We start from the raw sequence: 11,834 nt of genomic DNA on the forward strand, positions 1-11,834 counted from the left end.
CTGGACTCTCTGTCTTTGTCTGTATGTCTGTCTGTCTGTCTCTCTCTCTCTCTGTCTCACACACACATACACACACACACATACACACACACACAGACACACACACACACACACACACATACACACACACACACACACACACACACACACACACACTCTTGCATCCTCTCCTTTCACCTTCGCACCTTCTCGTTTATCACCTTTTGCCTGTTGTGATGTACTTGTCCGCCACATGTTGTTGTGTGTGAGTCTCTGTTTCCATGGAAATCAGCTGGTTTCACTTTGCACCAGCGAAAACTGAGAGAGCACGTCCACTTGTCCGGTAAGGTAAAGGTCAAGGATTTATAGGGGTAAGTGACCTCTGTGCGTGTGTGGATGTTGACCTCTCTCTCTCTCTCTCTCTCTCTCTCTCTCTAACTTCCCCCCTCTCTCTCTCTCTCTAACTTCCCCCTCTCTCTCTCTCTTCACCCCCACCTCCACACTCTCCCCACGCCCACACTCCAACCCAGAAATATTTTCCGGTTTCCATCTCTGGTTCCCAAAGTTCTCAAGGACTTCTGCTCTCTGTTGGTGCCCACTCCATAATTATACCCTGACCGCGGAAATCAAGATTGTGTTCTCCCCAGAATAAAAGATTTTGCTCTCCCTAGAGTGTTCTTATGTGTCAGCTTCGGCCTAAAGTCTTTTTTTTTTTTTAACTTTGCTCGGAAAATAACAATGACAGACAGCCTTGGTGGTGTAATTGGTTATAATTATGCTTTTGTGGTAGGTGGACATTTATAATCGTAAGCCGTGCACTGCGTAGGACAGAATGAAATGATTTCTATTAATTCGATGTCCAAATCAATTGGAGACATCTTCGTTCCCGTGTGCACGATATTCTACGTCGGTATCAGTGTCCAGCCGCAGAACTGGGAATCCTTTTTTTTCTTCTCCAGAATAAGAATATGGCGAAACAAAATCCGAGTCTACTTTTCTTCACAGGCGCATCCCGAAACCGATCCAGTATTTTCACACGCCAGTTTTTCAACTCTCTTGTTCGTCAAGTGACGCGTAGTCTCCCCGTTTAGTGATAAACATGTTACTGGTGCCATAAGAATTGACCAGATGATAGCAAATGATCAGTACAAAGCGCGAAATCACCGCCATTTGCGTTTTTCCATGTTGGCGTCACACAGGCGATTCAATCGTGAGATTTATTCCCGCGATTCGATCTTGAACCGATCGCAGATCAAATCGTAAGCCATTGACCCGTCACACGATGAACGATTCAGTGACGAACGATAACTCCACGCGAGCGGGGCGGCATTGACGTGTCACTGAGTGAACACGGCAAATGCGCTGCGGTGCGAGAGCAGACGCTAATGTTCGAACATCGCTCTACCTTTCTGAAAATTACCTTTCAGCATTATGCCTTTGCGAGAAAGTTAGTTCCCAGACTGTTGCAATGAATGGTTCCCGAACGCTGAATACGCCTGAAACGTGGCTTTATATCTGAGTAAAAAACTGTTCGTCCAAAAAGTTTTGAATCGACGAAGAGACGCTGTCCGCCACTGTCCGCCATTTTTTCAAGTCACGGCGGCGTGAAGGCCGCAACGACGCATTCTGATTGCCATACGACAGTCTCGCGGGGATAGGACAAGTTCTATCGCTTAAAGCTACGAGAGAATCTCATAAGACAGAGTCGTAGCTTTATCTTAGCTATTTTCTCAGACTCAGTCGCCCGTGTGACAGGGTAAATCTTAGGAAAATCGCAGCGTGTGCAATGAACACGTGCACAGCATGCTCCAAAGTTTCAAATGCTATGTTTGTGGAGTACACTCAATTATCTGTAAATGCACAAAGTTTAAAACTTGAAAAGTATAATAATGCAAAATCGGGGTTCCCAGGTTTGTCCAAACTTTCGCATGGGATAATCATGAGGATCTTTCCACTCAGACAGATAGCAGAAATCAGAGTGAGCACATGGTGTTTATCAGTGGTGTGTGTCCAAGTGTAGGCACGGCATTACCCCATGTAAAGCTTGAACAAATCTGAGAAGGTAAGCCGAACTGTTTTTACGGGAAGGGGTGTGCCTTGAAAAATTGCCTTTAGCCCTGATAAACACAATGGCGACTGACCGGATGAGTGTACGCAGGATGTCATAATAATAATAATAATGATAAATCACTTTTCTAAAGCGCATGTCCCGAATTCACAGCTCCAAGCGCTTTACAATTCCAAAAAACACACACACACACACACACACACACGATATACAAATCATGACATTGTCATCTGTCTTAACGTCTGCGGTAAAGAGACAATAATAATGTCTGATTACAAACTGTAACGCGATATCAAGAAGTCATTTATTGTGAATTCGCTGTCAAGTTATATCTGTCGCGAAGCTGCAATCAATCTTGTGTGATTGTTTCTCCTGTTTACGGAGTCAAGTTAAAATATATGGGGAGATTTTGTGACATGCTCTGTCCTGTAGCTGACCTCGAGGAAAATTATTCTGGTCTGCAAAAAAACAGACTTAACTCCCCTTTCTCTCTCAGCAGAGTCGTTTTTACATTTAGTCAAGTTTTGACTAAATGTTTTAACATAGAGACGGAATCGAGACGAGGGTCGTGGTGTATGTGTATGTCTGTGTGTCTGTGCGTGTGTGTGTGTAGAGCGATTCAGACCAAACTACTGGACCGATCTTTATGAAATTTGACATGAAAGTTCCTGGAAATGATATCCCCGGACATTTTTTTCTTTTTTTCGATAAATACCTTTGATGACGTCATATCCGGCTTTTTGTAAAACGGTTGATGCGGCACTGTCACACCCTCATTTTTCAATCAAATTGATTGAAATTTTGGCCCAGCAATCTTCGACAAAGGCCTGACTTCGGTATTGCATTTCAGCTTGGTGGCTTAAAAATTAATTAATGACTTTGGTCATTAAAAATCTGAAAATTGTAAAAAAAAACAAATTCATAAAACGATCCAAATTTACGTTCATCTTATTCTTCATCATTTTCTGATTCCAAAAACATATAAATATGTTATATTTGGATTCAAAACAAGCTCTGAAAATTAAAAATATAAAAATTATGATCAAAATTAAATTTTCGAAATCAATTTAAAAACACTTTCATCTTATTCCTTGTCGGTTCCTGATTCCAAAATCATATAGATATGATATGTTTGGATTAAAAACACGCTCAGAAAGTTAAAACGAAGAGAGGTACAGAAAAGCGTGCTATCCTTCTCAGCGAAACTACTACCCTGCTCTTCTTGTCAATTTCACTGCCTTTGCCACGAGCGGTGGACTGACGATGCTACGAGTATACGGTCTTGCTGAAAAATTGCATTGCGTTCAGTTTCATTCAGTGAGTTCGACAGCTTGACTAAATGTTGTATTTTCGCCTTACGCGACTTGTTATAATGTCTGTCAACACCGGAAAATCTTTTGTTATTTATCAGAATAATTTAAACTAATTCGACAGCAAATTTGACATCATTGCACCAGTTCTTGGGATTTAGAAAACAAACACTACCAAGTTCATGTCGTTTATTATGCAATACCTAAAAAAAGAGATGCGATGGAGAACGCCCGGATTTTGTGCATTTCATATTTCACTGGCATAACGTTGGTGCTAACGTTCCCTCCCTTTCAACCCATCCTCCTCCACCCCCCCCCCCCCCCCCACGTTTTTGGAAACGAAGCAAGAATGCCTAAAATGGCAGGGAGGGGAGGGGGCGGGACATCCATACACGTGAAAGCCCACTCGTGCAAAAAGACATCAAAAACTCACACACACACACACACACACACACACACACACACACACACACACACACACACACACACACACACACACACAAACACGAGTGCACTTGGGGGTTGGAGTCCTTGAATACACACTTGCCTTTGTTATAAATTCAAACTTCTGGTCGAAAACAAGTGTTTTCTTTTGGAGACTAGGATCGTGAGATCAGCATAACCTTTCAACAAGTAAACATGACACTGTGTCACTTGTTTCACTTCAAGAAAAGTTGGGCAGGTGAAGCTAAAGGTACATCATAATTTCCACCAATAAAAAGTTAATTCAGGAAACAGAAAACGAAAATCAAATCCTACGCAGGACACAACCAGGGTGTTGACTCTGGGCATAAGTTCAAGTGGTAGGGTTATTTTGGCTTGAACATAGAAGACCTACCTTACACAGGTAGATAAGTAGAAATAGAACGAAGAAATCTTCTGCTAATGTGACTTTGAAGCAATAGTCATTCTTGTTTTTTATTAACATTCTTGAGATTTTTTTAATTCCAAAAGGTCTGAAAGCTCCCCTTCCTGTGCAGGTGGGAATTTTATATGCAGATCTGCATGTTTCAAGGGAACTGGGTGCCAACCGGGCTGAAGTCTTTGTCGTTTCCTTGGTTTGTCCCCTGTTCTACATGTAGTAGTCATGCTCGTCTGCTCTCCTCCTCTGTCCTGCTCTGCCCCATCCTATCCCCATCCATCCGAGGCTCCTGTGCCGTACAAAATAGTTACCTTCCGGGAGTCTCGGACACTCACAGTTTGACCCTTTTCTGGTAGTCATTTCTGTCCCCCACTCCTCCCACTGAGTGACTCCTCCCTTGACCCCCACCCGCATCCCCAACCGCCACCCATCCCAACCGCCACCCATCCCAACCGCCACCCACCCCAACCCCCCACCTTTTTACATCTCTCTCCCCCTCCGTTACCTTACACGTAATGTTGTTGTGGTTGGTGTTGTGTTTTCTTCACTGAGTGTTCTTGATGTTGATGTTGACCTCTTCTGCCAGGTCCAGGTGGTCCCCCCGGAGACACAGCGCGGGGTGTGACACGAAGAGGTGGGTATTGGGCCTAGTGTCTCTGCTTTTAGTGATGGCAACAAATTAAGTACAGTGAATATGTCCACATAAGTAGAGTGAAAATGTCCATATATGTTGAGTGAAAATGTTCATAAAAGTAGAGTGAATATGTCCACATAAGTAGAGTGAACATTTCCATATATGTAGAGTGAAAATGTTCATATAAGTAAAATGAAAATGTCCATATAAGTAGAGTGAAAATGTCCACATAAGTAGAGTGAAAATGTCCACATAAGTAGAGTGAAAATGTCCACATAAGTAGAGTGAAAATGTCCACATAAGTAGAGTGAAAATGTCCACATAAGTAGAGTGAAAATGTCCACATAGGTAAAGTGAAAATGTTCATATAAGTAGAGGGAACATTTCCATATAAGTAGAGTGAAAATGTCCACATAAGTAGAGTGAAAATGTCCACATAAGTAGAGTGAAAAATGTCCACATAAGTAGAGTGAAAATGTCCACATAAGTAGAGTGAAAATGTCCACATAAGTAGAGTGAAAATGTCCACATAGGTAATGTGAAAATGTCCACATAGGTAAAGTGAAAATGTCCACATAGGTAAAGTGAAAATGTCCACATAAGTAGAGTGAAAATGTCCACATAAGTAGAGTGAAATTGTCCACATAGGTAAAGTGAAAATGTCCACATAAGTAGAGTGAAAATGTCCATGTCTAATGGTGTGGTTAGCTCGAGTTTCGTGATCGGGTGGGTGAGATGGTTTAGACTTTCCAGCTGAATTATTTTTGTAGCCGACACCTATGTCAATCTGCGAATTAATTCAGCAAAAAGAACATTCCTATCTGCATATTAAGCAGGCCAGCTGTTGAGTGTGTGTATGTATCCAAACAGAGGATGTCCTTATCCTTTGTCCAATAAAAACCCGTGAGAGATACATGTTAAGGTGTATCCAGTCGTGTAATAACACATGGTAAAAAATCTGTATTTGTGGAATCAGAATCATAAATCAGCAATGTCATAACCCACCCACACATATAAGACCAATGCATCAAGTAACTGACCTACTTGTGTGTGACAACAGGCTCCACCAGTCCGTCGGAGACGATGCACGTGTCGGCAAGCTCGAGTGGGGGCGCTGCCAAGAAACGCCTGGGGTGGGGCACGCGATCCAGCTCCCTGGAGATCGAGGACAGGAAGATCCGGCACCGCAGTCTCTCCCCGCACGGCTCACCGGTAAGTGGATGAGACACATTAGTGGGACTCATTGGTGAGACTCAAGCACACACACACGCGCGCGCACGCACGCACTCAGTCACGCACGCAGACATGCACGCACGCACGCGCACATACACACACACACACACACGCGAGCGCGCACGCACATGCACACGCACGCACACACACACACACACACACACACACACACACATATATACACACACATATATACACACACACACACACGCGCGCGCACGCACGCACTCACACACACACGCACGCTGGCACACACACATACACACGCATTCAAGTACACACACATACACACGCACGCACACACACACACAAACACGCACGCACACACACACATACACACAGACAAACATTCACACATACACACACACACCACAGAGTTAACAGTATCCTCACTCTACTCTTTCTGTGATAATAGCAGAAGACGAAGAAGAAGGACATTGAGTGTTACATCGTCTTGTATCACTTCCGAGGCAAGGAGAAGGATGACATGGATCTCAGGTAAGCCCGCACACAATTCTTCATCATTAGCTTATTATTTTTGTGACAAACATAACAGTGCACACACTCTAAAGGTTTTATTCCGAATCATCCCCCGACAAGACTTTTTTGACTGTTCAAAAAGAGATTAAGATGTTTAAAGGTACTGAACTTGTCAAATCCAGGTGCACGGAGCCCCTGGGGCTTTTAGTCATACCTCAGGCAGCTATCCGTTAGAAGAACTACCAAGTTTCATTGACTTGCACCCAAAGAGTCAAGAACTGCGATTTTTTTACGAATTAATTTCGTACTCGGACCCGGCTGGTCTTGACCTATTTTTGGATCTAAATTTAGATCAGGTAGATCACCACATCATGCACAAAAAGACACGTCACTAGCAAACTATGTCAGACGTCATCATGAGTTTGTGTAAAACAAAATGGAGGCCGGAATCACTCAGTTGAATCGAACTCCGACCAAACACCACGTAATAACTAGGTTAATTTATGCACTCGCGTGAACAAGAAACTGTGGAGCTTCACAGATGTCGTCGTTGGATAGTTTTGGGTTTGTTTTACTACCATAGGAGGATTTTTGAACTGTAAATGCACTCAGCTGCAACAAAAACGCAAAACGAAGGCTGTGAGCTGCACTGTGCCTTTAACCAGATTTAAATTACCGACTGTGAAAGACTCTGAATTTTTAATACGGAACCTTCTACCTTTTACTGTGATGCACCTAAAAATGTGAATAGTTATAAAAAGTCTTGATTCATCTTTACCTCTAAAAGTCGGAGATTCGCGCTTTTCTATACAATCTGCATAGAAGCAACACGGTCGATCGATTGCTTTACGTTTAGCTGCACGAGCTTTTGGTGAGATGGGTGGTTGCTAAATATGCCTTTTACGAACTGGCCGAGTGTTATTGTGGGATGAGTAGTTCTTGTAGATTTCTTTCGTTTGTTGGTGTAAACAAAATAAGACATGAAACAAATAATAGTGTGTAACGAGTACACGAACTCAAGCAAAAAAGCTTATAGTTCGTTTGTGCAGGGACCAGCAAAGGTAGCAGACTGGTTAAATGGCTATATGTGACCCTCCACCACGGAATGAGTCGCATGTCATCTTTGCAAGATTTTCAAAGTTTTACATTTTCCTAAAGAGTTTTTTGTGCTCTATCCAGTGGTGAAAACCGTTTTAGAAAAGAGCGAAAACTGTTTGAGTTATAAGCCTGTGACTAAGGTGACCCTCACACTGTTACCAGACACTCCCCGGACTTATATTAAGCCTAGCGCAGAACCGCGCGAGGTGACATGCGACTCATTTCGTGGTGGAGGGTCACATTTAGTCAGCAGTTGTGTTTTTGTCATGGCTACAGACAGATTGGCTTATGAAATTCGTACGTGAAACTCAAAGCTTTTGACTCTTGCAATGTAGTTCCTTTCTTGCGGTATCATCTGGCGTACTGGGCAAGGAGGGCTCAGGAACTCTCTGTTCATGGAGGAATGTGGATGATTGTTGGACCTTTACGTTTAGGTTTGAGTTTGGATTGGGGAAAAGGAATACATTAATAATTAGCTTATGAACTAAAATGTCGATTAGTCATGGTGGGTTTTTTATGTGTGCAGGGCAGGCACCCGGATAGCAGTCAGCAACAGTTCAGATCCTGACTGGTGGAAGGTGAGTGGCTTCTGCTACTTTGATTTCACTTTAGTAGTTTGTTTCATTAAATACGTGTACAATTAAAACATTCAGAGCAGTGTGGGTCTGTACAGTTAGCATATACATGTATAATAGACAAACAATAACAAGAAGATTTCATCTTGATTCTGGAACCTTACGTCTCTAAACATGACGTCTTTGTGTGTGCCGCTCCGGGCAAGCAGGGCAAGTATAACGGCAAGTCGGGCTACTTCCCAGCCAAGTACGTGCTGAAGATCGAGGAGGGGCAGCACATCTACCAGGTGGTGCGCACCATCAACCTGACGGAGATGGACGGCCTCAGCGGTATACGTCTACACAAAGACCAGGTCAGTCACTCCCACACTTTTGTTTTTACACCCCCGGTATAGGGGTGTGTATAGGATTCGGTCGATGTGTTTGTTTGTTTGTTTGTTTGTGTGTGTGTTTGTGTTCGCATATAGATCTCAAGAATGAACGGACCGATCGTCACCAAAACTTGGTGAACAGGTTCTATACATTCCTGAGACGGTCCTTACAAAAATTGGGACCAGTCAAACACACGGTTAGGGAGTTATTGGTGGACTAAGATTCTACAAGGACTTATAGAGGGACATATTAATGGTCAAAGGGAAATAACCTTCTCAGTTGGTGGCAGTGAGAATGGTAAGGACGGGGGTGTTTTTCCTACCTCGGAGGAATTTCTTGTTATTTCTGGCTTCCCAATTAGATTTTGAACTTTTGCCAGAGTACTTACTTACTTACTGCCTTTCACGCCTGGTGGCGTGTAGGGCAGCGACAAAGGACTTTGCCAGAGTAGATACATGTTTTAGGGTACCTAAAGGTGGACTGTTACGGCAAACTAGTTTTGAATTACAATGTTGTGACCATGACGGCCTCAGCGGTATACGTCTACACAAAGACCAGGTCAGTCACTCCCACACTTTTGTTTTTATTTCTGGCTTCCCAATTAGATTTTGAACTTTTGCCAGAGTAGATACATGTTTTAGGGTACCTAAAGGTGGACTGTTACGGCAAACTAGTTTTGAATTACAATGTTGTGACCATGACGGCCTCATGCAGCGGTATACGTCTACACAAAGTCACTCTCACACTTTTTTTGTTTGTTCCTGGCTTTACAAATAGGTTATGAACTTTTGCCAGAGTAGATACATGGTTAAGTTAAGGTTACCTAAAGGGGAATTTTACGGCAAACGAGTCGTGAATTACAATTTTGTGGTACACGTCCGAAAAAGACCAGGTGAGTCACTCTCACACTTTCTTTTTGTTCCTGGGTTTCTTCTTCTTCGTCGTCGTTAGCTCAGACAGGCATTCCGGTCCTGCTGACATAATACTGCTGTCCGTCGAAGGTCTCAACAGGGCCGTAGAGCTTGTCCTTCACTTGTGTGTCAGCAGGCAAGAATTCGTGCCTGGTTTTAAAAATCGGTTTTTAACTTTTGAGTAGATACATGTTTAAGAGTACCTATAACTGGACTGTTACATTAAACGAGTCGTGAATTAAAAGATTGTGATTTTTATCCTCCTGTTCAGTCCAGGGTTTACAAATAGGTTTTTTTTAACTTTAGAGTAGATACATGTTTAAGAGTACCTATAACTGGACTGTTACATTAAACGAATCGTGAATTAAAAGATTGTGATTGTTTTCCTCATGTTCCAGGGTTTACAAATAGGTTTTGAACGTTTGACTGAGTAGGTACATGTTCAAGGAGATCTATAGGTATAGACTGTTACGTTAAACGAGACGTGAATTACAATTCTGTGACCATGACTGCCTCAGTGGTATAGGTCTACACAAAGACCAGGTCAGTCACTCTCACACTGTTAGTCTTTCTGGCTTTACAAAAAGGTGTTGACAGAGCGGATACATGTTTAAGGTTACCTTAAGGCAGCCTCGGTGGTAAACGTCTGCATAAGGACGAGGTCAGTGACTCTCCCTTTTTTCTGTTCCTGGGTTTACAAATAGGTTTTTGAACTTTTGTGAGAGTTCAGGGCTAGGCTAATTGTATGAGAGGAAGGGGCTGCCAAAATGAGACAGGGGTACAGGGGCTGGCCAGGTGTTGAAATTTTAACATTTAAAAGGGGTGTTTTGGGTCTTCCCTTAAGAAACAAGAAATTCCTCCGATAGGAAAAACACCCCCGTCAAGGGAAATAACCTTCTCAGTTGGTGGCAGTGAGAATGGTTATTTCCCTTTGACCAACGGGGGTGTGCCTCTATAAGTCCTTGTATAATTTTAACCCACCAATAACTCCCTAACCGTGTGTTTGACTGGTCCCAATTTTTGTAAGGACCGTCTCAGGAATGTATAGAACCTGTTCACCAAGTTTGGTGACGATCGGTCCGTTCATTCTTGAGATCTACTTGCGAACACAAACACACAAACAAACACACAAACACACAAACAAACACATCGAGTGAAACCTATACACACCCCTATACCGGGGGTGTAAAAAAGCGTATATTTGCAGGGTATTGGGGAGTGGTGGGGCTTCCGAAACGATGGACTCAAAGCAAAACGTTGTGTGTTGCAGATTGTCTTCGAGGTGGAGCCCGAGGTGGATGGTCACATGCACGTGCGCTCCGCTAGCAACAGGGAGTGCTTGGTGCCTGTACAGTTCCTGCAGGAGGTCTAGCACAGCTACAGCGAGGTCGGAGGATTCTCTGTGGCTTTCTGTCACAGCCATTGTCAGACACTTCGCTCTGAGGACACCTGCATCCAGCGGCTTCACGTTTAGTGTGTGTTTGAAACTGAAGGGGCCAACACCTGCTTCAGTGTAGCGGGAACTGCGAAGGCCTCTGAGGAGTACATTCTGCGGCTTCACATTTAGTGTGTGTTAGACACAGACATGGTCAACACTTGCTTCAGTGCAGTGGGAACTGCGACGACCTCTAATGACGCCTACATCCTGCGGCTTCATATTTAGCGTGTGTTTGATACAGAAGGTGCCAACTCATGCTTTAGTGTAGTGGAATCTGCGAAGAGCTTTAAAGTAGACGTGCATCCAGCGGGTCCACATTTAGTGTGTGTTTGACACAGAAGGTGTTAACACCTGCTTCAGTTTAGCGGGTACTGCGAAGACCTCTGAGCAGTGGAGACGTGCATCCAGCGGCTTCAAGTTTAGCGTCTGTCAGTAGGTGACCAAACCCTGCGTTAGGTTTGTGAAGTGCAGTGAAAATTTAGGTAGGCCTCTAAAAGGTGCGTTCACTCAGCGACCTAAAGTGTAGTGTGTTTCTAACGCTTACATCCAGAAAGTTAGCGTCTATCTCAGGCTCAGTAGGTGTCCCACCCCCTGCGTCAGCTTTGTCACAGTGAAGTGCAGTGAAGATTTAGGTAGGACTCTAAAAGTGCGTTCATTTAGCGGCTTGAAGTGTAGTGTGTGTCTAACACGAACCTGCTTCAGCTTTATGAAGTGCAGTTAAGAACTATGTAGGCCTCTGAAGAGACGTATCTCCACCGGCTTCAAATTAAGCGTACGTCTGACTATTTGGGTGGGACTCAATTTCGCTTCACGTCTGGTGACAGCGACCGTCATGGTTGAGGGCTGTAAGCTAATCGTCAGCATGGTTGGGTTG

At 43.6% G+C, this 11,834-nt stretch overlaps 1 protein-coding gene across 1 annotated transcript; it reads left to right on the plus strand.

Annotated features, from left to right (window-relative positions):
- The first annotated feature begins 3,996 nt into the window (after positions 1-3,996).
- Positions 3,997-10,894, plus strand: LOC138970195 (SH3 and cysteine-rich domain-containing protein 3-like). Its single transcript, XM_070342689.1, has 7 exons — positions 3,997-4,051; positions 4,806-4,853; positions 5,914-6,065; positions 6,502-6,584; positions 8,191-8,242; positions 8,449-8,592; positions 10,793-10,894. The coding sequence occupies exons 1-7, from the start codon at positions 3,997-3,999 to the stop codon at positions 10,892-10,894; spliced, it is 636 nt and encodes a 211-aa protein (XP_070198790.1).
- The last annotated feature ends 940 nt before the right edge of the window (positions 10,895-11,834 follow it).

This window comes from Littorina saxatilis, linkage group LG7 (genome assembly GCF_037325665.1).
Source record: "Littorina saxatilis isolate snail1 linkage group LG7, US_GU_Lsax_2.0, whole genome shotgun sequence".
NCBI classification, from domain to species: domain Eukaryota; kingdom Metazoa; phylum Mollusca; class Gastropoda; order Littorinimorpha; family Littorinidae; genus Littorina; species Littorina saxatilis.